This window comes from Acipenser ruthenus, chromosome 47 (assembly GCF_902713425.1).
Source record: "Acipenser ruthenus chromosome 47, fAciRut3.2 maternal haplotype, whole genome shotgun sequence".
Lineage (NCBI taxonomy): Eukaryota > Metazoa > Chordata > Actinopteri > Acipenseriformes > Acipenseridae > Acipenser > Acipenser ruthenus.
The window spans coordinates 7,271,286-7,291,239 of record NC_081235.1 but is presented as its reverse complement, the minus strand read 5'-3'; the positions used below and the strand labels follow the sequence as shown (position 1 = coordinate 7,291,239).

Below are 19,954 nucleotides of genomic sequence, written 5' to 3'. Positions count from 1 at the left end.
CCTTTAGAACCCCAAAGGATCTAAAAGAACGCCCAGGCAGGAAGCCTTTTCTTTGAGAGTGTGGGGGATAAAACTCATGGGTCATTCCTCGAACCTGAAATGAAAGCCATATCCCATTAAAACGCTGTTCAAGGGTGATAGCCTTTGACCAGGCGCAAATACATGCTGAATAATAGTTAGTGCTGGAAAATTGGCCGTTGACAGACACTAATTAGCAGTTATTGCCAAAGGTGGGGAATGCGAAAGCCTTGTTAATTCAGAGTCTATACACAATGTGTCCGTGGACAATGTGGAACAGAGAGTGCAGTATGTGTGTATCGGCGCCACTTTTGTATATAGCAGCTTGTATCTCAACCTCATTCTTTCCAATGTGCATTGCAGAAACTGCTATTGCAATGCAACTTGCATTTGAAGCTTAGTAAAATATTGGTCCGTCTCTTCACATTTACGAGAAAAGTCACGACGGCTAAGTTTCTGTTCACATGTTGCAACATAATCCTGTGGATTTCTTTTAATCAGGACTTGTTTAAGAGTTAGCAAAATAAACAGATTCCAAAGCAAAATAAATAAATACATTCAATACAAGCTGAAGATGCTGATCTACAAACGACGGGTTCAATTCGCTTCTACTTACAGTACTTTAACACGTCGGCGTCACAGAAAAGCCTGTCTAAGTTGAGGCGGTTAGACCACAGTTTGTTTGTTTTTTTTTTGCAGATGGATTTGTTCATTTTGATTGTAACCAAATGTGTTTACAAACGCACCCTTGAGAGATGTAGAAATAGAGTGAACACACAGACAAACGCACTGAAGCCCGGCGTTCCGGAGCGTACGGATTGAAATCATCTATTCCCTCCTCTCTTTCCATGAGGATCAAGAAGGTACCAATGAGGTGAGTCAACTGGACTGCTGGATCTCTGAAGGTGGTCCAGGGCTGCGACCCATTAGCTGGGTCTGCCAGGGCGTTTTTAACTGCATGCCATGTGCACGTTCGCTAATTGTAATGTATGACCTTCAGTTATATTTATATATATAAACACCTTCTCGTTTACACACTGAAGTAATAGCCCCATCTGCTGGTTGGAAAGTGTTATTGACTCAAGCGCCACATTTAATAATTTAAAACTGACGTGTAAAATAAAAGATCTAAATTATGTTCGGAGATTTTTTTTTTAAATAGTGTCTCAATCTTAAAATTCTAGGTAATGCAAAACTTTTGGCCGTACCTCTATGTTCAAAACAGGAATGACTAGGATATTCTTTCCAATAGGGTAAGACGAGTAAAGGTTTTTTTTGTGATACGTTTAATAAGATCAGCTGGATATGCATGTAAATACACTAACTGTTTACACCAGAAAGGCCTCTTCTTCAAGTTAGAAATACAACAACGAACGACACCGGTCTGCTTTATTGCAGTGCAGGAAACGCAACGGCGTCAGTGTTGCTAGGGCAACTAAACGGTAACATCCTACAGGTAGGAAGCAACCACAAAGTGACAGATGCAACAGAGTCAAGCGGACCATTCCCTGGACTACATCTCAGGTAAATGCAATTGCAATACGTTATACTGAACTTCTGGGCGAACGAAGCCTTAGAGAGAAATGAGCCTACAGTAAATAAAATAATAATTTTTAACACATTTTGTACTCTGTGTGTACATATATATATATATATATATATATATATATATATATATATATATATATATATATATATATATATATATATATATATACACACACACGCACACACGCACGCACGCACACGCAGTACAACATGTGTTTAAAAAATAGAGAATAACCAGTATAGGCCTACTGTAAATAATAGTCACTTGTGTTATAAAAAGAAAGGGTTTTTTTTTTCAATAAATAAACGCGGGGAGGCGACAGACGGAGGGCAAAGTTAAAGCAAACAAGGCAAGCGTGTGGTGAGTCATTCACAATGTTAAACTGTCGACTGAGTTGCTATGGAGTAATACCTTCCATGTACACACTGGCTGTTACATCATTGCTTACTTAGTGCGTTCAGTCCCATATTAAACAAGCACACGTGGCTCGTCTTGTGTTGAAGTACGCACTGTTTAACTCAGTAATTCCCAAGTTGTTTTGCATTCCAGGCAACAAATTCGGCTGGTTTCACTGACCCTGATTAGGACTAATCTTGAACTACCTTACCTAAATTCAAACACGGTCTTCCAAAATGAGTTCTAATACACATGTTGGACTTTGAGGCTGGATTGTAAACACAATATGCTTCACAGGCTGGCAAAGTACTGTTTCATAGGGTGCGTTCACAAGATGGACACTGATATTTTGCATTAAGAGTTACACAGCAGCTAAGTGCTCCAGGTCTGCTATGCAGCAGAGTCAACCCTGAGTCACACCTACCTGTCCTGCTGCTTTGAATGGTAACACTGCCTGGTACAGAGTATATGCTACATTGCTTCTGCTTCCTTTGCAGCCTGTTGCATTGCAGATTGTAGTCATGGCAGGGACAGTGAGGCATGATACCGAGATGGCAATGAAAGTCAAGCAGGAGCTGTCGCAGTGCACAGATCCCATTGAGAAGCTGAGGCTCCAGTGTCTCGCCAGGGGCTCCTCCGGCATCAAGGGATTGGGAAGGCAAGCAACTCTGAATCCATTACTCTGTGCTTAATTTAAGAGAAAGAAAGAAATATTATATATATATATAAAAAAAAAACTTCTTTACGTGTAATAAATAAATGATGACTTTGTATATGTACAGGAAAGTTGAAGCTACAGCCAGAAATAGAACTCCTGCCATAACAAACTATGAATGCATTTTTTATAATAGCAATGATCCACGACTACAGAACAGTGCAGTGGCTATCCTTCTGTAGAAATTCTATTCTAGAATTCCATAACAAAAATCGATAGAATCTCTACGGAGCACTTCCATAGGGAAATGAGACAGCTCTATGGAGAGTCTGTAGAGGCGCTCTGTGGAAACTCCACTAAACTTTTTTTTTCTTTTTGTCGAAACTTGGGATTGTGTTCCAGGATGTTCCGCATCATGGACGACGATGAAAGCAAAACGCTGGATTTCAAAGAGTTTCAGAAAGGGCTGAACGACTTTGGCGTGGCGGTTGAGAAGGAGGAAGCCTTGAAAATCTTCAGCCTCCTGGATCAGGATGGGGGGGGAACGATCGACTTCGACGAGTTTCTCACAGCTCTCAGGGTGGGTGAAACACTTTGACAAGCCTTTGGGAACCACCCTCCATTAAGTTCTTTGGGATATGAGTAAAACATTAAGTACCAAATACATTTTTCTTTGAAAAAATCACAACACAAGCTGTATTTATGTAATTTGATACATTACATTTAGACTTTTGTGGTTAGCACAATTAGAGTAAGTTATAACAATATTTAAAGAGAACATTTTAATAACAGGTAGATGCCAGTTAAAAATGCTCTAATAAATTACAAAGTTGCCTGTCCTCTAATGAGGATAATGGCACTTAATGGGTTAATAACGTCATTGTACTTCAGCCTATACCCCCTGAATTTGAATGGAGCTTTGCACAGGCATTTATTATCACTTTAATCTTTAAATCATGAACGGCCGGCTTTGTATCCCATTTTCAATCAGGTATGTCTTACTGAGCAGCATTTTGTGCTGAACAAAAGGAACGTGTTAATTGTCCTTGTGTGGCTCTGATATCACACTGCATGTTTTGCGATGCAGCCTCCCATGTCCAACGCCAGGAAGCAGGTCATCTCGGAGGCGTTTCGGAAGCTGGATAAGACCGGGGACGGAGTCGTGACGATTGAAGACCTGCAGAACGTTTACAACGCCAAACACCATCCGAAATACAGGAACGGAGAGTGGAGCGAGGACCAGGTCTTCAGAGCCTTCCTCGACAACTTTGATTCGCCTTACGACAAAGATGGGAAGGTAGCAAATTGTCTGTGGAAAGTCCAAACTGCAAATTTGCTTTGCCCCATGCACGTTCTTTGCAGCTGCTATCGCTTCCCATAGTGTCCCACTATAGTGTTTTGTGCACAAGTTGCTCACCATTTGTTTTCAGTGCCAAATTGTATATAATTCTTTAGCTACGTGCAGGAATGTTTTCATTGAAATTACAGGTGCTTTTTTGTGTGACAATACTTCACACTGTTTTTTATTCTCATGTACCAGACAGAAAGATCTGCAATTCCTAACAGAAGTCCACTGTGCCAAAACAATCGAATCAACTTTGATTATTTTGCAGCATTTAATTGCAATTTTAATCATTTCTCGTAGTCTCCCCCCTAGTAAAAACAGCTTAATGTGAATCCATCCGATTGGTCCATATCACCTCAATAGTAGGTCTCCCTTATTTCTTTTTTTAAGTGACTCAGCTTGTCTCTGCCTGCAGGTTACATTGGAGGAGTTTATAAATTACTACAGCGGAGTGAGCGCCTCCATCGACAGCGACGCCTACTTTGTAGTGATGATGAGAAATGCATGGAAGCTGTAGGCAGCTGACAGGGTAATGCAAGCAAGTTTGCTTTCTTCTTTACAGAAATAACCTCCTCTTTCGGAGTGGCAGATGAACCCACGTGTTTTTTTTATTTTTCCTTTTTTTGCCAAATTTTAGATTGCTGGTTTTTGCAACGTGCACAACTGTTCACAAGAAATTGGTCTGAGGACACCAAAGCTCATTTCACACACCCGCTAGATCAAAATGACGTTTGATGATGACAGTCCTTGGCTGGATCTGAAATCTGAAATACTTGCATCTTCTTTCCACCACCTCCTTTCTCTTTCTTGCTTTGTTTTTACAGGGATTAATTTCAGAAAACATCTAGCAGAACATGTTCCTATCTGTGTGCATTGAGATAGCAGAATCTAATATATATATATATATATATATATATATATATATATATATATATATACACACACACACACACACACACACAAAAAACAAGCATAATTGCAAACAGGAAAGTTGAGCCTAAGGACAGAAATAAATCTTTTGAGATGGTTTAAATGTACACATTTTATTTTCTGTTGTCTCTTTTCTAGGTGTCAAAGGATGAGTTTTAAATTACTATTCAGGAGTTAGTGCCTTGGTGGACAGTGACGCCTATTTTTTTCTGATCATGAAAAACAGCTGGAGACTGGGGTGAAAAACAACCACCCCCAACTCATCTGCAAATGGCAAACAGTATTTATTGTATTATCTTAAGCAATGTTACTCATAACCATTTGTTCTCCTTTTGTCCAATTGCGCCACCTGCTGGGAATACTGAAGAGTATGTTATGGAGTGACTGCACTCATGATCAGTATTTGTTTGTTTAGACTAGATATAACTGACGTGTCAACACAGGCGATTAATGAAATGTAAAAATAAAATGTTAAAGCATGCGAGAGAAGACCTTGTTTTTTTTTTGTGTCTTCAGCAGCCAGACCCTCTGAACATTTCCAACATATTTTTCTTCTTGTTGGATAGATAAGAAACCTGCAACTTAAGAGGCACGAAGCAACAACTTTCTGGTGAATAGTATGAGGCTTTGCAGCTAATAATAATAATAATAATAATAATAATAAAGAAATGTAAATGACACACAAACACACATCTGAAGAAACAGTGGTGCTGAAGAAGATTGCGCTCCGTCATTCTGTAAAACGCAAAAATGCAAACCACCAGTAATGCTTTCTGTTAAAGTTTTAATGTAATTCTCAGATACATTTGATATGACAAATCTTACATCAACCTTCTTGAAACACAAGTGATATTTTTCACTTCCTTTTTTCTTTTCAAATTATTTTTATTATATATTTCTTTTTTTTGTTTTTGTACTAAAGCTGAAAGCAGAAATTAACAGGTCTTTAGCTCTTCCAGGCTCCACCTTGATCCAGCTAGACAGGGCTCAAAATGCATTTTTGCAATGACATACTCCTTATCCCCCACCCCCCCAAAACAGATCTAGTCTGAATTACACTTGTACAAATGCCTTGAAATATGTGAACTGAAATTACTTTAAAATGTTGCCTTTCCTAAAAAGAAGACAGAAATTTTTATCATAATCCCAAATCGATCTTTCGGGAAAATTAGACATTAGAAGAAAACAAAAAAAAAAAGAAACAAAAAGAGCATGAAACAGAAAAAAAAAAGTATTCAGTCACAGGTAACCAGATTTTATTATTGTGTTATATTCACCCCCGACGAATCCAGAAATGCGTTATAAAGCTGGTAGTACTGCAATTGCACAGAATTCACGTTACAACCTGCTAGGTAACTGCAATGAGCTTCTAACCATTTGATCCTGGTGTTGAACCCCATGTCAGCCACAAGTCGCTTGCTGTGTGACCACCTGCATCACTTTTCCCCTCGTTACACTTTGGTCCCACCCTGCTAGAACACTGGATGGTAAGCAGGTCAGCAGCCCACCTCCCCTCCCATCCAAACACACAGATGCTACTCCTCACTCGGGCTAGGTTTAGGAAAGCCCAGTAAAACAGAGCATATACATATATATGATACTGCGATCCTAAATTAGCTATTTGGTCATCGTAACACTATCCCAGTTTGGTATTTGAATTATATATATATATATATATATATATATATATATATATATATATATATTTTACTTCACATCCAAATCCATGGCAGAAGCGCCGAACGAACATGCCCAGGACAAGGCGAGAAAGGTCATACCTTCATCTGTGAACCCTGCGACTGCTCAAGTGCTCTTATGCATTTTGCTACTTAGCAGTATGGGAAAACAAACCACTAAAACTCCCAGAGGAACAATGCAGTGAAAAATACAAAAATGTAAAATTATAAAAAAATAAAAGAGAACGGATCAATTTTTGACAAGGCGCTGCGCTGTTCAAGAATATACATATTAATTGGGCTTTTTATAGTTTCAAACAATATATCACACTTGACGTTTGTTTGTTTTTTTAACACATATTTCCAATTCCAAGGCTTCCTGCAGTACAAGAGGAGGAAGAGCACACAAAGGGACACACACAAAGTTAAAAGGGCTGCTAAACTTGACTGGATAACAGGAGAAATCTTTTTTTTTAACTAAGCAAACCGATTTTGGAGTAAGACAACAGATTATCAATTCAGCTGATCTTCCTGCTCCGTTTGTTTTTAAAAAGACACACACAAAAAAAAGTCTCCCACCCCAGAGTTGACATTTGGAACATAAGCTCAATTTCACCGGAAGGACAGGAGAAGGCATAAGCATGTGACGATGCCGATGGTACAGGGCAATCATTTTGATGCAGCTCTTTTGACTGCTCTTAAATGTGGTTAACACCGGGTTCCTTTTCAAATTTGCATCAGAGAGCTCAACAATCCTGCTGTTTGCATAGAAAGCATAATCAACTTCTGAGGTTCTGCAACAGACCTTCATGAACTGCCAGCTACAGGTTTACAATGTTTTTAATAATATTAGCATAATGTTGCAAGGCTTTTTGATACAGGAGTCACAGATTGCACCAAACTTTTGAGTTTGGAGATTTGTGGAATTTGATACACTAGCCTGTTGATCCTTCAAGTCAAGTCTATCTGCCCTTCTGAGAAAGCAAATACAATTACAATAGAAGTGTACAAAAAACCTTTTTTTTTCTCTTTCAAAAACTCTTATCATTCCAGAGTTTATTATCCAAAGAAATGAACAAAAAAAAAAAAAAAAAATGAATAATACAATACAAACCCCCAAAACAATTGGAAACAGAATTGTACGTTGTAGAATGCTTTAGTTTCGAGAATTTGTTTCTTAAAAAACACACACACACACACACACACACAATCAAAAACTCAGCTATTGGATACCAGTCTCGAGCTTTTGTAAACTTTTTTTTTTTTTTTTTTTCTGGAGTCATTTATGCTAAACCTCTGTGGTAGACCCATCAGAGCAGAGCACACTTGTATGTAACAGGACATAAGACAGGGTATATTTCTACTGCTGCCAACTGAACTGTCTGACAGACAGACAGCGGTGGCTAGTGTGTGTCTGTATGCAGTTCAGTGGAGAGACTGATTCCGCAGACAATGGGACGGAATATTAGAACCTTTAACAAAGGAGTAACAAAGAAAAACAAAAAGAGAGAGTCCCAATTGTGTGTACAAGCTGCTAGTCAGGAGACTAGATTCCTAGAAAAACTTAAAAGCCCTCTTGGAAATCCCAGAGGTTTGCACTGAATATAAAGGTCCCGTTTTAAAACTGTAGTCTTAAATGTGCCATGTCTACTGGAGAGGAGGAAACCGCGTCGCCTCTCTCACTCATCAATATGATGAGCTTCCAAGTCCCAAACCAAAGCCGTAAAGTCTTCGTAGTTTTGCTGTGGGGGGGGAAAAAAAAAAAAAAAAAAAAAAAAAACCTACTCCAGATTCTTTAATGTAGAGAACTGAGTTGCACAGATTGAATGATAACCATCTGTGCTGGGTCTGTCCTGGAGCTGGACTTCTAAATTATCCCCCCTCCCCCTCCAAAAAAAGAATAAAATAAAAAAAATGAGGTGCCTGCAAGGAAGACGCCACAGCAGCAGCCACCTTGCAAGCAGACTGGTGAAGGGGGCGCTATGTGCTTCCGGTAGCCTGGGATTCTCCTGGATCTGTAGAACCTGCAGAGGAAAGAAGATGAAGGAAGATGATCAGCCCTGCTCTGCCACTTACACACAGAGAAATAGGAACACAGCATATTTCAGACGCCATCTGTTTCGCTACGCGGCCGGTGCAACACAATTTACATTCAACTGCCCACCACTGCCTAGGGCAGGACTGGCCAACCCTGTTCCTGGACAGCCACGATCCTGCAGGTTTTCAGCGGAAATCAATGGCTGACTTTTTTCTTTTTAGTGTTGACATTAAGTAATTGCGAACTCGAGTGGAATGAAAACCACCCCCTGGCCTAGGGGATGTGCGTGGGCTGCAGGAGAAAGCAGAAGCAGCGACTCACCGCTGGCTGTGGCGGAGCCCGCCGGGGCGAGGATTTCATCCTCGTCGCTGTCCTCCTCGTTAGACTGGGGCACTTCGGGCTCAGCCGGAATGCTCTTGGTTTCCTGCTCCTGCTCCGCCCGGCTCCTCAGCGCCTGGATTCGGTGGTGCAGGGCTGCATACAGCTGGCCCGTGTCGTTCGAGCTTGCCTGTGTGGGTGGAGACACGCAGGCGAGTGTTAAACCCAGGGGACGAGTAAGAAGATGCAAGCTTTTTGTGTCACCTCTGCAAAGCAGTCTGAATACGAGGTGTGAGGATAACGATGTGCCACAACACTGCGACTTATTTTAAGCATACAGCCAATATCCTGTTTCCAAACAGACTTACCGATATCAGAAAGACCTTCACCCCCTGGTCCTCTGTGTCCATGGCTGTGATTCGAATGCTCTTTTCACTGGCTTTGTCGATTTGCATCTGAGACCAAAGCTTGGTGTTGAGAATTAGTCTCAGGCTGCCCTGTGTCCGCATAACTACAATAAAACCAAAACAAACAGCTCAAGGCTTTCAGTTTTTAAGGACTTGTACCTTTTCCCCCTGACCCTCACCAGGAAGAAACACCAGCTTTGATAAATGTTCTGTATACAGCATGAAAATAGGAATTTAAAGTATTCGACAAAGACTCCAGCCTTACAATGTTGAAGGTGTAGGGCACAAATGTATACCCCCTATATATTGATATTAGGTACTGAAATCCTATTCCATACCCAATCTTGATTGTAAAGTCCCATCCTCTGTAGATGCCATATCATTTAATCTCAGCAGCCCTCTGCCTCTTTCCACCCAGGTCTGGGTGATCTTGTCAAAAACAAACAGCTTGCATTGGATCTACATTGTGAAAATATCACATAACAAAAAGCAAAATCAAGATTGGGATGATTATTATACACAGCGTTGGGTACGTGGCAACCAAATGAGTCCCGATTAACCCACAGGCTTGCCTCAGCTTTGAAATCTCCCAATAAAGTCTGCGTGTGTACCTGCAGCACGTTGCTCTCCGCCTCCTCTCCTGTTATGACCTCGACCTTCTCCAACAAACACTTCTTTGCTGTCGCCTTGGTGTAAGCTGCTGCCGACTCTTCCAAAGACTCGATCACAGCACTGCTAGCTGTAAAAAAAAAAAAAAAAAGGACATAAGTGCAAAGCCACTCATGTTTTTTGCCAAGAGAGTATAAAGAAAAAAAATAGACCCTATCCCCAAAAAGATTTGACAGAGCCTGTGGATACATACGCTTCTCTGGAGTGGCGTCCAGTGAGGAAGGCTCCGAGGTCGATCCAGCAGCACTCTCCTTGTTACCCTCCGTAACCGAGTCACTGCTCTTCGGGGGACTCTGTACAAACAGTCAATGCACATTTCCTTTATATAAAGAAGTGGCATTCTGCATCACAGCCACGTGTGCAAGATACAATGTATCCCCCAACCTGAAGATGAAGTTCTAAATTCTAAGACAGCAGAAGGAATGTTACAACGACTGATCCATACAGCTACGGACAAAAGCCTTGCATCACCTAGAATTGTAAGGGTTGAGACATACTAAAAATGAACATCATTTAGATATTTTATTTAACATCACGTAATCAAAGAAACTACAAAAATGTAATTGCAGAAATCTACCGGAAGCCATAATAGTAGTACAGTATTTAATGTTAGATTTTGAAATGTCACACTTTTTAATTTACCAGGTTTTTAGAAAACTACAAAGCGGGGTGTAATTCAATATGTCAATGTAGCATTGTTCAGCAGGCTTCGTTCAGTTTTAGGGTGATGCTAAGCTTTTGGCCACAGCTGTAGGTCTCACCTCTCATCTGTGTGGAATGATTTAGCCATTAACATAGGTTACAAGACGTGTGTAAAATGCCATCCAGCACTCACCAATACTCTCTCGTACATGTTCTGTCCAAAAACAAACTTTGCTTCTGTGTCTTTGTTGTTTGCAGGACCCAGCGAGCTGGAAGAGCAAATGGACAGTTTAAATAAAAATCGCCTGTATTGTTATTTAACACAAGTATAGAGCAGGAATTTCAAAAATACGTCAATGTGTGTAGTCGTTTATGTAACTTTTTAGTAGAATTGCAATTATTGCAGCAGAATTGTAACTGTAATTGAATAAAATAGCATTATAATAGCAATGTCAGAGACCGGGTGAGGTGTATACTCTAGGGACTGACCTGGAGGTGCTGCTGTAATGCAGGAAGTAGTTTGTTGCTCCCGACGCTGTTTTAGAACCAGAGGAACCACCACCTGTATTTACAGAGGTAGCTCCGCTTTCAACCTAACAAAAAACAAATCAAATCAAAACGGTATTTTTGTGTCAGACTAAGCCGTTAACATACTGTATTTTACTTAAAAACTAAAAACGCAATTTTATTTTTGCCGTTTTATTTTTAAAAAGCAAAACCTTTGCTCGTTCTTCCACATTCTGCCCAAACACAAAGTCCGATTCAGCTGGCTGCTGCTTCTCCTCTGCCTGATCCTCGTTGGTGCTGCTCATGCCAGCCGCATCCTTTTCGTTCTCCTAGGAAAAAGGAAGGGGTGATTTTGGTTTGCTGCCCTGTCTAATGCAACTTAACAGTAAAAATATATGGGTGCCTGCTTGGCAGAGTCTTGGATTTTAAAATAAAATTGGTTAAGAGGTGGTTTATAAAAACCAGGGCTTCCCTGCAGTTTCTACCCCATTGTATATTCACAGTACTTACTGCGGTTCCTGATGCCTCCTCTGTTGCACTTTCTGAGGCCTCAGTGTTATTCTGGGATGCAGACAAACCTTCAGATGAGGAATCTGGGGGCTTTTTTACACCATTGGTTCCACTGCTGGAACCTACAAGATGAAACAAAAAAACATGTAAATCAGATCAAATTCCAAACTCACAGTATAAAATGGATACTCACATGCCTAAGCAAATCAACCCTGATGGCCTATGATAACTCTTACTTACGTCCTGGTATTTGTTTAGGCTACTCGCATGCCAACATGAACTAACCAAATCCACTTAAAATAAAATTCAAACAGAAATGTAACTGTAATTGAATTTTATCCAAATAGACTTACAGAGACTAGGGGGTGAACTATGCATCATCAACAACTGCTGTTGCTTCTGCTGCAGAGTCGCTTACAATAGGACCTTGGTTTTACGCCTCATCCAATCACAGTATTATGACATCAGTATTACACAGTTTAATATAAGTGAACAGGATAATTTTCCATTAGTACAAACCAATTTGCATACATTTTGATTTGATGTTAAAAGCATCAGTCTTTGCCATTTATCAGCAGAGTAACTAAATTTAAAAATTCAGAAGCTATCACAGTTCAACCAAGCACTGGAATCCGGGGATACAATTAGTATAAGACTCAAATTATTTAGCTAAAACTGGTTCCAGCTAAAAACCTGCGATTTGCATGCAGTTTTATTCCCATGCAAATTATGAACTTCTGTGACACCTCTCTAGTCTACTGACATGCGTGTTACTTGCCAACAACATGCAGGAAGGCAGGTAGTTCAGTTTCACAAGACATGACAACAACTGGCAGGCCTGCAGCTGACTACACCAGAGCGTTTTTACCCCCTGTTTATTAAGTTAGTGGAAACCAACTCAATGAACAGAAAAGTGTTTTACTTACTAGATTGTGAGAAAGCCTTGGGCTGTGGGGCCTGCAAGAGTGCTGGGCGAAGGACACTGCGATGCTGCTCCTTAGGCTTCTGGTTTGGGACACCTGGAAGACAATCTGTATAACAGCCTGGTTCTGAAGCAACAAGCCTGCCTGGCTGACTGAGCAGTTACCAGCGTGGCACAAAATACAGTGGAAACCTGTTAACACGAAATGCAGGGGACTGCTTTAAAACAAGAGTATTGCAAGTCAATTGGAATTTTCAGCGCTTAGTCCAAGGATGCTTCGCTGGACACCATGTGTATATTTCTTCAGCTTCCTTTTCGATTTGGTACGCAGTGAAAGCCCACCCATATCCATCTCACAGCTGTGCCGCTCCGTCAGTACGTTGCATTGCAAAGTTCTGGTGTGATCAGAACGAAGTTACCAGTTGGCAGGGGTTTCTTTCATGTTAACAGGTTTGGCAGGTTGTGATTCACACTGTAGTGTGCATTAAATCTCCAAAACATATGCCCTGCCCCACTTTTTATGATGTCAGGTGCCCATCAGGACATCCAAAGTTCAATCTGTTGTCCAACACTACTGCAAATAAACCACCACCACTTGTAAAAGGATACTAGAAGCACAGCAAATTAGATAAGAGTATCCCACTATACCCAGAATCCCACCAGTGCTTTTAACAGTTACCAGCTCAATCTCAATGCAATACCAGTTTGCCGTACCAACCTGTACTTGGTGCCTGGCCATGGATCAAGGTAGGCGGTTTCAGACGAAACCCAACAGTCTTCTCCTCTACAAACACAACAAAAACTCAAATCTGAACATGAACTCTCCCCATCATTAGTTTTACCGTGTTTAGTGCTTAGGACTCGGGAGAAATTATCTGAAATGGAAACCATCACCCCCTGCTTTGCCTGGGGTAGGTACCAAGTGAGTAGCTAAACTGTGAGACAATAAATGGCGACTCACAACAAGAAGGTGGGTTTTAAATTTTAACCAAGTTACCGACTCCAGTTATGGAGCGTTCCCAGATAAATGACGTGATCTTACCAGGTTCCGAGTCAGAGTTTCCTGTTGGGGACTGGCAGAAACTCGAGGGCATAAACACATTGTTCTTTGATACTGCAAAAAACAAAACAGCAATGGACACTTAACAACATGAGCCCAACGAACTCAGAAAGAAAAAGCAGCAGCAAATGAAAGCACATGATAAACCTGGCACAGAATCTCCCATCCCTGAACCTCAAACCCATTCCTTCACAAGTAAGCAGAATCTGTACCTGAATGTGAGGGGGGAAACTGCGTTAGAGATGACGCTCTCTCTCTTTTCACAGGGGGACAGTAACTGCCATCATCCTTGTCTGAATCTGTAACATACAATACTCTGAATTAGGCTCCACAACAGCACACACATGCCATGAATACAGGTATAACTAAAATAAAATAATTCCAAATATAATTCTTGCATATCACCTTCTCCACCTTCTGGGCTGGAACCCTCAGCTGATCTCTGAAACAAAACAAGTACATTTTCCAGTCAAAGTAACTGTGCCAAGTCATGGTAATTGAAGCAATATAGCTTAAATGTATGTCATTTAAACCACAAAGAAGCTTGAGGTTACATTTCAATTGTTATTGCTCTAAACAAAACATAAAATCATCTGCAGGAGTGGTTCCTACCTTCTGTGCTTTATCTTTCTGGAACACAAACACGGGTGGAGCTATGGCAGGTTTCTCTGTAAAACACAAAACAAGAAGCTTCTGCATTTTTGTAGACTGACACAGCTGCAGTTTCCAAACGTTCTGAAATCCAGTATGGGCAAGCTTTTATTCAGTTAGCTCTGAAATTAAATCAGGACAAGGTTATAATTCGAGATGCAACAATTAAATTGATGCCTCGATTATTGATCATCCATCCTTAAATACTCTGCGCTTCAATTACATATTGGTGAACTGATGCATCAAATTAGAGCCCGGTTTGAAGTCTAACAGTTTGCATTAAAACATGTAGTTGTGCGCTTATATTAGTGCTAGTAAGGTAGGTAGCTAACCTCAGCTCTCCGCTGGATTCACATCAGTTAATTATTTATTCTCATTTACCCCGTTTTAAAACTGAAAGCTAAACAACTTATTTAAAAAAAAAAAAAAAATAATGAAAGAATCAGGGGGTACAGAAAAGGGAGGACGGAAAAGCATTGTTTGGCAACGCACTGGATTTTGGGTAGATGGCAAATGCTTTCGAAATAAAACGGTAACAGTAATGTTAATTAAACATATTTCAGATCGAAATGAATTCTGTTAAAAAAGTTTTAATTTTATTATTATAAATATATGTCTTAAAAAGGGACATACGGTGAGGACGCACATTCTATTCAGTTGTTAATTGAACTATTTTTTATTAGAGTAGTGTGTAGAAGTTGAAATAATGAAATATCTGCATCATATTTAAAAGCAAGTCTATTTCTCTTTAAAAGAACTATTGTTTATTATTTAAACCTGGGTTACCACTGGCTGCAAGTCATACTGACCCAATAGGGAGTTACAAATCAAACACTTGCTTCAGCCAAATCCTACCTGGCACCGCTGCTGCTGAAGGGAGAGGAATGAAAGACCCTCTTAACAGACGGATACAGTAAACTTCCAACAGAAGCACTGCTAGGATTTTCTTTGCTTCTATTTTTAGCATGCCTGTGCTTCAACTTACTAATACAAGACGTGTTGACATTTTCTTAGATTTCAGTGTCCACGTGGACATTGCTTGCTCTGACTTACAGTAACATGAGAGCATGCAACTCGGATTCATTCTCCAGTTAAATTTCATTCCATAGTAGGTTAGAAAGACAGTCATTGACTGGGGTTTACAACTCAAGATCTTGCAGCCCGCCATGGCCGTAGACTACTTTTTTTAAAATTTAATAGTCTTGGTCTATCCCAAGTTCTAAGATTTCCAATTCAAAAAAATGACTGCTATCCACCAGGGATGGAATTCCAAGCTGTTTTGGGAACACTCAACACTGTCACCCACTCTCAGCCCTAGTCGTTAAAAACAGAGGCTCTACATCATGCTACCCGGCTGTTATTCTTGACTGTCATCCAGCTGACACGTGGAGGATGCCATGCTTCTAGCCTCATGTTTCTGTAATGGGTGCTATGTGCTCTGCAGATCAGGAGGACTCAACGTGGAGCGGCTTCAATGTGCTTTGCGTTCTGAATGAATTTTGTACTTAGTAGAATGAAAAGCTTATATGTGCAAGGAAAGACTTCAAGACTCTACCAAAACTGGATGTTTTTAAATCTCTCAGTGTTCATTTTAACCCACTCAAAACTAATGCTTGCAAACGTGGGGGACACAAAATGTCTCAAAACACTGAGTTGACACACCTGAGCTTGTTACCTAGACACTGTGGCTAATCAAGCTTGTAGTAAAACCTGGAATGAGTGAAACTGCTAGCAGTTATTTCCATCCCTGTTTTATCTTTGAGTGTTTGAAGTTGTGACAGACTTAGTTCACAGAATTTACTACATTGTAAGTCACAGCTATTATTCCATTGCAAGTACTGGTTAGAACAGATAGATGGTGCTAGACTCTAAACCCGCATCACTGACTTGTGTTTATAAACACAGAAGTACAGAAGATAATTTTAGCTGGCTTCAGTTTATTTTTAGCAGCACTAGAACTGCAGCCAAATACAGTTGCTACTTTAAAAACGGCCTTGGAATATTTGTTAAGATAATCACTGACTAACTTCTAAGCATTCATTTCTTTAGAACAAACAGCTTATATTTTAACCAGTGACGACACAGGGTTTCCTCAATAAAGGTTTTGTAAATTTTGGTTTTGCAAAAAAAGGCCTGAAGCAACAGTGACTCAAATGATTGATGGGTGAGTGATGAAACTACAATTAACCCTTCGTCAGCAGCAAGGGCTGCAAATGCAAAGCTGTGTGATTAAAACGAACATATCTCATTGAAGATCGCCGGATATCCTTACATGTCCTGTCCAACTTACAGGAGCAATCCTTCTTCAAAGTGCACATGGTTCCGAGGGAAAATCTTCACATACCACAATCACAGCTCCTGTTTATTTGCAGAGCAGAGTACTGAGAGTTGCGGGGCGCTTGGATAGATGTAGAAAAGACGCAGCGCCTCTAAACTTATTGATTAAGCCCTACAGATTGATTTATTTCAGTTTCCTATCTTAGAATGAGCGCCCCAGTGTGTATTTGATTTCTGCATTCTTTATAGTACCCTGCTTATTACATCCAAAGGTATTGTTGCTAAAATATGATTTTATTTTGCAGGTTGCAAAAAATATATCTTCCACTAGGCTACCGATAATACTCAGCCCATGCCTGAGGGAGACGATATAGTTTAGCGTAAATGTGCCTGCATAAGTGTGATGTGACAAACAGCTTTTTTTTTTGTTTTTAAAACTAGATTTTTGTACATGTTAAAGTTTAAGTACTATGTCATATTTTTTTTGTAGTTTGTATTTAATTTTGTAGTTATGTGTATGTAGCATTTTTTAAAATAGATAAATAAAATACTTCTTTCAATAAAGAAATGTTTAAATAATAATAATATAAAACAGTTGTGTGTTGTTTACTTATTTATTTTTGGCTTTAAATTAGAAGTGAACCACACTGCTGTATGTGGGCTGCATTTGCCCCTCTATCTGCCTTCTGTGTGACCTCAATTATTCCTGCTGATGAAGAGTTAAAAATCCAACACAACTTAAACGTTACAGAATCCCAAAATAATGTTACACTTCACACTAAAATATAATTGCCTGGTGTATGTTTTCTATTCCATCACAATTTGACTTTCTGCACACTTAAACAGACATCATTTACAAGACTAACAGTCCAGTTTGTTCCCATTTCTGAAATGAAATGTAGCTGCCTTAAAAAAATAATAATAATAAGGAAACTGGACCATGTAGGACCTTTGTTGCTAAAATCATCTTGGCCTTTTAAACTTACACTCTCAAAAAAAAAGCAGTGTGTTTGCAACTGGTTTATATTTGGTTTATAATGAAAATGTTGTTTGTCTAATTTTATTTATTTACAACATTCACTTTAGATCTGTTTACTGTCTGTAAGCAAATCAGGTCTATTCAGCATATACCTGGCTGCAAAAAAATGGGTATTCAAATCGCTTTCCCCACAATGGAAACCTGTAGCACCGAGAACAAAGCGTTACCTCCCCACATAACAATACCCGAATGGCCCTTAGTTATAACTCAATGTACTGGTTTCATAAACTAGTTATGACAATCTTCCACATCAGTTGAATTATTATGGATGATATACAGTTTGTAAAACAGGTATGGAGTAATGAACAAACACGTAAACGACTTCCACATGCTACCCGGTACATTATTGGGGCGATTTAAAAATACAGAACACTGCTTAATATAAAGCCAAGGCAAAGATCAGGCGTCACTGCCGTGGACTGGCACAGCGCCTGCCACTGTTTCTATTATTATTAACGATGGCTGGTTAGAGAATCTGGACTCGAAACGTCAACGTCAGTTTGATGGAAATATTAGCGGTATATAGTTATTTCAAAATGCGTGTCACCAACGCAACGCGCATTGTAGCAGTCAGACAGTGATGATGCATGGCACCTCGCCCTCGCTGTCTGGCACGGTGCGATTGTAAATCGTTCAACATGTACTGTGTCTGGGCGGTTTACCTCACAAGCCCTAAAAAACAGAAACATGAAGATGTTTCAAGCCAGGTACGTCGCTTTTCGTTAACGCACACAGCGGCACTGCTGATGTGCTCGATTTACGAACCCAATTCGTCCCGCTCCCTTTCGGCTGGGCCTCGGCTTGGCCCCCCTCCTCCTCTTCGGGAGGAGATTAGAAAGGCCGGGAACCTTCGGCTCCGCATCCTTCCCTCCCATCGCCCACTCTGGGTCTTTCTAGCCCTGGGAATCGCCTCCCCACCACCCCCCGGCGCCGCACTCTCCCTACCTCGGTTATCACACGTTAAGTTATGCATTTCTCCTCATTAATTGGCTTTGTTTTTGTCACTTCTCCGAGAGTCCTTACCTTCGTTTGCCAGGTCCGCCATTTTACTTCCTCGCTCACCCCCCACAACCCCCCGCGCCGCGCATGCGTGTTATTTCAAGAGGGACTGGCTGTGGCGGTATACACACCCTGCGTAACATGTGTCACAAATATCAATATCAATATCAATACTGCTGCGTCGTTAGGGCAGTAAACATGCTTGTGAGAGTTGAGTTTGACGCTGGTATCCAAGCTTATATTTTTGATTATTTACATTCTAAATGGGTTCTGCGTACATAGCGCACCAGCCTCGTCTCTCGCTTTTTTTTGGATATTTGACTTCTAATTATTTTATAATTTGTTTTTACGTTTGCACCCGGTTGATAAATTTCAACCGGGACTATCATGCTTTTAATTTCACAAACGCCTCACAGGCATGGTAATTTTGTCAAGAAGCCTCGCCTCGTTCAGCATATACTCTTTTAGGAGTGTATTTCTGTACCTGTAATTAAAATCCTAGTGTTGCCTGTCATCCAAACCCGTAATGCTAACGAATGCCATACACATTCCTTTTAAGTGATGGATATTGCAGAAACGGAAATTGCTGTCAAGTTACAATGTGTCTGTCTGACTTAATAATAGATAATTAAATTAATTTATAAGGAAGAATATGGAATAACGCTGTTAGGGAGTTGAACTTCTTCAGTATGCCTCAGGGTGGCGCTATAGTATAGTGCATAAGGGTGGTCAGGTACAAATGTCTAGAGATTGGGTTCTCTTTCATCATCTTGGTGGTTTACTATTAAGAACCGCCCAGATTTCTCCTGGCTGGCAACCATGAACCCAGAAGCATTCCATATTATACCTACATCAACCATTAGGCGGGCAGGAACTAACCTGTTGGGAGCCACTGTAAGGATAATGCACTAGCTGTTTACCTACGGTCTGACTTACTGTAGGTTACATAATGAAAGAACCTGGCAGTGTCCACCTACACAACTCTGAAAAACCATTCACACATACACGCACACGCACACGCACATACGCACACGCACACACAGTGATTCCATGTCTGATATGGCAATGCTAGTCAAATCATGTTGAAGCATAGGGGCATAGAAGCATGAATCTGGTAAAACTCAACAATGCAACGGGACTCTTGATCGCAGTCCTGTACAGAGACATAAAGCAATTATGTTTAAGCATAAAACGGAATGTTTTATTTATTTATTTATTTTTAATTTTTCATTTCAAGTATTTATTCCCAATAGTTACTTAAAACGCAGGCTTGAAGAATGAAGTGAGAGTGAACAGATGCACTGTGAGGATGACGCACTTCTCACATTACTTCCAAAAAACAGGCA

At 40.3% G+C, this 19,954-nt stretch overlaps 2 protein-coding genes across 5 annotated transcripts; one reads left to right on the top strand and one right to left on the bottom strand.

The window, feature by feature from the left end:
- Positions 1-1,423: 1,423 nt before the first annotated feature.
- On the top strand, positions 1,424-5,374 carry LOC117401521 (calcyphosin-like protein). 2 transcript variants are annotated; one of them, XM_034912041.2, is made up of 6 exons: positions 1,424-1,542; positions 2,461-2,621; positions 3,021-3,198; positions 3,706-3,915; positions 4,379-4,492; positions 5,032-5,374. In XM_034912041.2, the coding sequence occupies exons 2-5, from the start codon at positions 2,485-2,487 to the stop codon at positions 4,478-4,480; spliced, it is 627 nt and encodes a 208-aa protein (XP_034767932.2). In that variant the 5' UTR covers positions 1,424-1,542; positions 2,461-2,484; the 3' UTR covers positions 4,481-4,492; positions 5,032-5,374. The 2 variants fall into 2 exon arrangements, with proteins under 2 accessions (XP_034767932.2, XP_058870295.1); XM_059014312.1 differs by lacking the exon at positions 5,032-5,374 and adding an exon at positions 4,601-4,876.
- Positions 5,375-5,663: 289 nt separating this feature from the next.
- LOC117966398 (ran-binding protein 3-like) lies at positions 5,664-18,713 on the bottom strand. Of its 3 annotated transcripts, XM_059014066.1 has the most exons (18): positions 18,555-18,621; positions 14,255-14,310; positions 14,048-14,084; positions 13,855-13,941; positions 13,625-13,696; positions 13,301-13,366; positions 12,587-12,679; positions 11,661-11,782; positions 11,363-11,479; positions 11,133-11,236; positions 10,837-10,912; positions 10,195-10,294; positions 9,944-10,071; positions 9,671-9,791; positions 9,294-9,436; positions 8,929-9,115; positions 8,523-8,593; positions 5,664-8,311 (listed from the first exon to the last, which is right to left on the bottom strand). In XM_059014066.1, the coding sequence occupies exons 1-17, from the start codon at positions 18,580-18,582 to the stop codon at positions 8,550-8,552; spliced, it is 1,581 nt and encodes a 526-aa protein (XP_058870049.1). In that variant the 5' UTR covers positions 18,583-18,621; the 3' UTR covers positions 5,664-8,311; positions 8,523-8,549. The 3 variants fall into 3 exon arrangements, with proteins under 3 accessions (XP_058870049.1, XP_034768270.2, XP_058870048.1); XM_034912379.2 differs by lacking the exons at positions 5,664-8,311; positions 18,555-18,621 and adding an exon at positions 18,633-18,713 and having other exon boundaries at positions 8,316-8,593; XM_059014065.1 differs by lacking the exon at positions 5,664-8,311 and having other exon boundaries at positions 8,316-8,593.
- Between the last annotated feature and the right edge of the window lie 1,241 nt (positions 18,714-19,954).

What these genes read in the sequence shown, in the direction of transcription:
- LOC117966398 (XM_059014066.1), bottom strand. Translation starts at nt 18,582, where the DNA reads ATGCATAACTTAACGTGTGATAACCGAG. An exon ending in GTTTCCCCCCTCACATTCAG is followed by an intron (nt 13,697 to 13,854) that starts GTACAGATTCTG and finishes TGTTTTTTGCAG; the next exon opens with TATCAAAGAACAATGTGTTT. An exon ending in AAACTCTGACTCGGAACCTG is followed by an intron (nt 13,367 to 13,624) that starts GTAAGATCACGT and finishes TTGTGTTTGTAG; the next exon opens with AGGAGAAGACTGTTGGGTTT.
- LOC117401521 (XM_034912041.2), top strand. Translation starts at nt 2,485, where the DNA reads ATGGCAGGGACAGTGAGGCATGATACCGAGATGGCAATGAAAGTCAAG. An exon ending in GGCATCAAGGGATTGGGAAG is followed by an intron (nt 2,622 to 3,020) that starts GCAAGCAACTCT and finishes ATTGTGTTCCAG; the next exon opens with GATGTTCCGCATCATGGACG. An exon ending in AGTTTCTCACAGCTCTCAGG is followed by an intron (nt 3,199 to 3,705) that starts GTGGGTGAAACA and finishes TTTGCGATGCAG; the next exon opens with CCTCCCATGTCCAACGCCAG.